General features: G+C 37.4%; 1 protein-coding gene across 1 annotated transcript in view; it reads right to left on the bottom strand.

Annotated features, from left to right (window-relative positions):
* The window catches only part of LOC143029266 (ribosomal protein S6 kinase alpha-1-like), a 15,453-nt gene that overhangs the window by 5,256 nt on the left and 5,197 nt on the right, over window positions 1–5,000 (bottom strand). Inside the window, exons 2-3 of the mRNA XM_076191982.1 lie at window positions 3,774–3,893; window positions 1,009–2,048 (exon numbers count right to left, since the gene is read on the bottom strand). Of these exons, the coding sequence (XP_076048097.1) occupies window positions 1,009–2,048; window positions 3,774–3,893 (1,160 nt within the window). The remainder of the gene's footprint in view (window positions 1–1,008; window positions 2,049–3,773; window positions 3,894–5,000) is intronic.

The raw sequence follows: 5,000 nt of genomic DNA, 5'->3' as shown, positions 1-5,000 counted from the left end.
CTCCACCGCTCAATCTTTGTTCAATCTCTACCCAATCCTTGCTGTATTTTCTCAGCTCCTAATCCTCAATAACTGATCTATCGTTTCCTTACCTTTCATTTCATATATTTTATCTAATGTTTTCATTGTTTTTTTTTTCTATTATTGTAATACATTACCTTCGTGTCTTTGCCTTTTTCATGAAACACATCGTTTTTTTATCTCTCGTTCAGTATCGTTGTTAGCTGATGAATATCGACAAGTGCCCGTAATGTTCATGTTCCTGGAGTGTTGGCCATCTACTGACTCCAATAAGTGGTCGAGACAGTCGTAACCAACCATTGATGGTGGCGTTCCTTCAGCCAAATTGAATACTTTGGCAGTAAACTTTTTATATTCTATATAATACACCACCAAAGCAAAATGGTTACAACAATTCTATATTCACAGGGCTTATAGGAGGGTCCCAGCCTAAAATCAAGGATGCGTCATCATCTGCAGTCTTTCGACTAAAAATTATTTGAATACAATACTTTGCTTTCCAAAAAATTTGTATATATATATATATATATATATATATATATATAACACACACACACACACACTGTATATGTATATATATATATATATATATATATATATATATATATATATATATGCATATATACAAGTAGTTTTATTCAGCTGAGGGAAATGTCCCAGTACTGTTTAATGACTTATACTTGTTGTAAAGTTTCAACTTTAATTAAGATTCAATCCAATGAATTATACATTGTAAAATGATTCATACTAGTTTTAAAGTGTCAATCCAATAACTTATTCATCTGAAAATTATTTATAGTAGTTTTAAAGTTTCCACTGAATTACTTAAAATTCAATCTAATAGATTATTCATCCCAAAATAGATTCGAATATGGTAATCATAATATTAAGATATTTTTCTTGTATTTAAGCTTGATAGCTATAGCGTCTTCATTGACTGTTTTTTCTTGAAAGAATTTAATTTGCAACGAATTCATGTTGCTCTACGTCATGGATTGTCGATCTGCCCGCTGGTTTTGGGCTGAGAAGACCTTCGATCAGGTCCATGGCAGAACTGCCGATGTCAGTCCAGGGTCTGCCGTCGAGGAGTTTGTGGTCCTTTTTCACCCAACGTCGGTATTGAGGGTCGCACTTCCTGGCCATTTCCCACGGATCGCGTCCGCTCAGCATCTTGACGAGAATAACTCCACACGACCACATGTCGGTGGGTTCTCCTTTGTAGCGCCGCTTAAAGATTTCGGGAGCCGCGTAGGCCCAAGATCCGCAGACTACGCTGAGGTATGTCTCTGGGTCTTCGATCTTGGCCGAGAACCCGAAGTCGGCAATTTTCAGAACGTCGTTGTCATCGAGGAGCAAGTTGGGGGGTTTTAGATCCCTATGCACCACGCATTGTGCGTGCATGTACTTGACTCCTGACACGAGTTGCTTGAAGTAAAACTTGGACGTCTCTTCGTCCAAGCCGGAGGACCCGATTTTCTCTTCTAGGTCACCTCCTGAGGCGTATTCCATGTAAATGTGGAGGTGAGTCTCGCCCTTCACCGAGCTCAACAACCGCAGAATGTTGCGGTGCTGAAGACTCTCTTGGACCTCAACCTCGACTTCTTGGTCTACCTTGATGTCGACGAGTTCGACAGACTTCTTTGCGACGAAAGCTCCTGAAGAGGCATTCATCAGCAAGACGACAGAGCCGAATGTGCCTTCGCCTAGCTCTCGGACCTCGATCCAGTCGTCGCTGGCCTCTTCGGAGGATTTTACCTTCTTATGAGCGCTTTCTTCCACTTCGTCAGCGCTGGACGCGAGGGAACGTTTTTTTCCTACGTTGAAGCTGCTCTGGAAGCCAGGAAGGTGGAAGTCTGTGTAGGACCACTCCTCGACGCTGGATCTCTTGATGGCGAAACTCCTGCTTGAACTCCCTCCTGATCTCCATTCTTCTTCCTCCTGGTCTTGGTGAGAGCTACTGCTGGAGATCATGGAGGCGGCGACTGAAGTTCTCTGGAACAAGAGACAGAGAGGAGGGCGCGAGAGGGCTATGCGAAGTACCAATAGATGAACATCTGAGATGTGATACAGTGGCCGTTGTCTCCAACTTTCCCAAAATTTAATACATACATATACCCGGTATACATATACACATACATACATGCGTACATACATAAATATATGTATATATATATATATATATATATATATATATATATATACATATACATATATATGCATACATATATATATACTGTATGTATATATGCATATATGTATTTGTATATACATATATATATATATATATATATATATATATGTGTGTGTGTGTGTGTGTGTGTGTGTTCATATACATGTACATATATATATATATATATATATATATATATATATATATATATTGTTGAGACATTCTGACAGGTTGATGTAAGCGGAATAGGAAGACCAAGACTCCTGTGTTTCCTATTCCGCTTACATCATATATATATATATATATATATATATATATATATATATATATATATATATATATATGACGTAAGCCGAATGGGAAACACAGGAATCATAGTCTTGAGTTTATTCAAGACTAAGACTCCTGTGTTTCCCATTCCGCTTACGTCAACCTGTCAGAATGTCTCAACACACACACACACACACATATATTTATATATATATATATATATATATATATATATATATATACTAATATATACATGTATATATATATTATATATATTGTATATATATGTATATATATATATATATATATATATATATATATATATATATATATGTATATTTGTAGGTGTGTGTGTGTATATACAGGCATAGATATGATGACTAGCTGTGCACTTATTATTTTCTTAAATGTATTTTCCATATATCTTATTATTGTCTTATTCTCCTTTGAAAGGAAGTTGATGGCTTTACTCTAGGTAGGCCTTTTTCATTGATTGTTATTTTGGGTACAAGAACCCTTCGTTAGTATCTTGAGATATTCTTTCTCAATGGTTAGGGTAAGGATTTCTCCGGTGATTGGTACAATTCTATTTGATTCTCTATTTTTGTATTCATAATTTGCTCTTAACTGGGTGAGGATAAAGGTAACTGGGTGAGGTTAACGGGTAATTGGGTGAGGTTACCGGTTTACTGGGAGCAGGTTATCGGGTAACTGGGGAGGTTACCGGGTAACTTGGGTAGCGACGAATTGTCCCATGCTTGTTAGAGCCTCCGGCCTCTTGTTGTGACGTAATTCCGCATGTTTAGGTTTGTGGGGTTTTATCCCACGCTTGGGTTTGTTGAGTTTTATTGCATAGTTGGGTTTGTGGCGTTTTATTGCATGCTTGGGAGGGACTTGACCTTAACCATATGATTTTTATTTTTACCTTTTGAGTTTTCCCCGTGGATTTCAATTTCAATTTGCTTGGGAGACCTTTTGGACATCTAAGTTTGATGGAAGTCTGTGGTGCATTTCAATTCATCTTTTAGAAATTCTTTACTGTATATGTGGAACTCTCTGTGAAATGAATCTGTTGTCATACCTTTTAGTTCTGTCATTATGTCGTGAATAAAAATCAATATAGTTCTCTTCATTGATGTTCTGAAAATTTTAAACTTTTAACTAATATATGGATATAGTGTCTAAAAAATGCATTTTTCTGTTGATCACTATATTCATTTATGCTGTTTAACCTCTTCACTTTGTTGTTCATATATTTTTCTTTAGGTACAATTTATGTCATCAACATATCTTGACCATTTGCTATTCCTACCTATCATTGTCATATATCCTTCTGTTTCAAGTATTTCCATGTGTAAGCTTGCCAGCACGGCAGTAAGGGGACGACCCATGGCTAGGCCAGAATGTTGTCTATGTTCAACATCGTGGGTTTCTGTACATGAGAATCAAAAAGCAAATGAGACGAGTGTTCCTGGTGGTCACGTGACGATGCCTTGCATCAGTTCTCCCTCTGCAAGACCGGTTGCAATACGGGAATTAAGATTTCGTTTTTCATCATCTTTATCAAACCCCTTTCTCGTCCTTTCCCTTTCCTGATTTGTCTAGCTTATCATTTCATTGACTTCGTTTTATTTCTCATATTTTTCTTTTTCTTGAATTTTGTTCTCACATTTCTTTTACATCCATTTCTCTTTGTCTCTTCTGTTCCTTCAAACCAGGTTTTCGTTCTTTCTTTATCTTTCCTGTTACCGTACTTTTTTTTCTTCTTCCCATTTTCTTTTCTTGCTGCTACATACAACTCCCATTCGCCCATTTTCTTTACCTCCATTCCCACTTGCATTCTCCTCTTCTACTTCATTCGTCTTTTCTCTCTCTATTTCTTTTTCTTCGTCGTTTGTTCCTTTATGTCGTCTTCCCCCTTCTACATTTTCCCTTATTTGCTTTGTTTTTTCCCCCTAACTTTCAGTTTTGCTCTCCAACTCTCACTTCCTCTTTTTTACACTTTATTCTCTTTTCCTCTCTCACCTGATTCTCTTTTTCCCCCCGAGTCGTAGGTTTTATTCTTCCCAATCCTGTTTTTTATTCCATTTCATCCATCTGTTGCCATATTCCTCTTCCTCGCTCTTCCCTTTTCTTTTGTTTGATTAGTTTTGTGAACTTTTGTTGTTTTGCTTTTTCTTTTTCTTATATGTTGCCATTTTTTTTTCTTTTCTGAACATTTTCTTTCAGACATCACCAATGAGTAACTGCTCATTTCCTATTTCTCTCCTCCTCCTCCTCCTCTCCTCCTCCTCCTCCTCCTCCTCCTCCTCCTCCTCCTCTCTTTACTTCTGTTGTTTGCTTTTTCTTCTCTTCATCCTCCTTCTCTTCCTTTTCTACCTTCTCCTCCACCTCCTACTCCTCTTCCTCTTCCTCCACCTCATTTTATTGTCATCATTCTCATCATCATCATCGTCATCACCATTCTCATCATTATCATCACCACCACCATCATCATCATCATCATCATCATCATCATCATCATCATCATCATCATCAT

Source organism: Oratosquilla oratoria, chromosome 1 (genome assembly GCF_046742065.1).
Source record: "Oratosquilla oratoria isolate Oo_2021 chromosome 1, ASM4674206v1, whole genome shotgun sequence".
Taxonomy (NCBI): Eukaryota; Metazoa; Arthropoda; class Malacostraca; order Stomatopoda; family Squillidae; genus Oratosquilla; species Oratosquilla oratoria.
The sequence above is the reverse complement of the archived record's forward strand: the minus strand, read 5'-3'. Positions and strand labels throughout refer to the sequence as shown.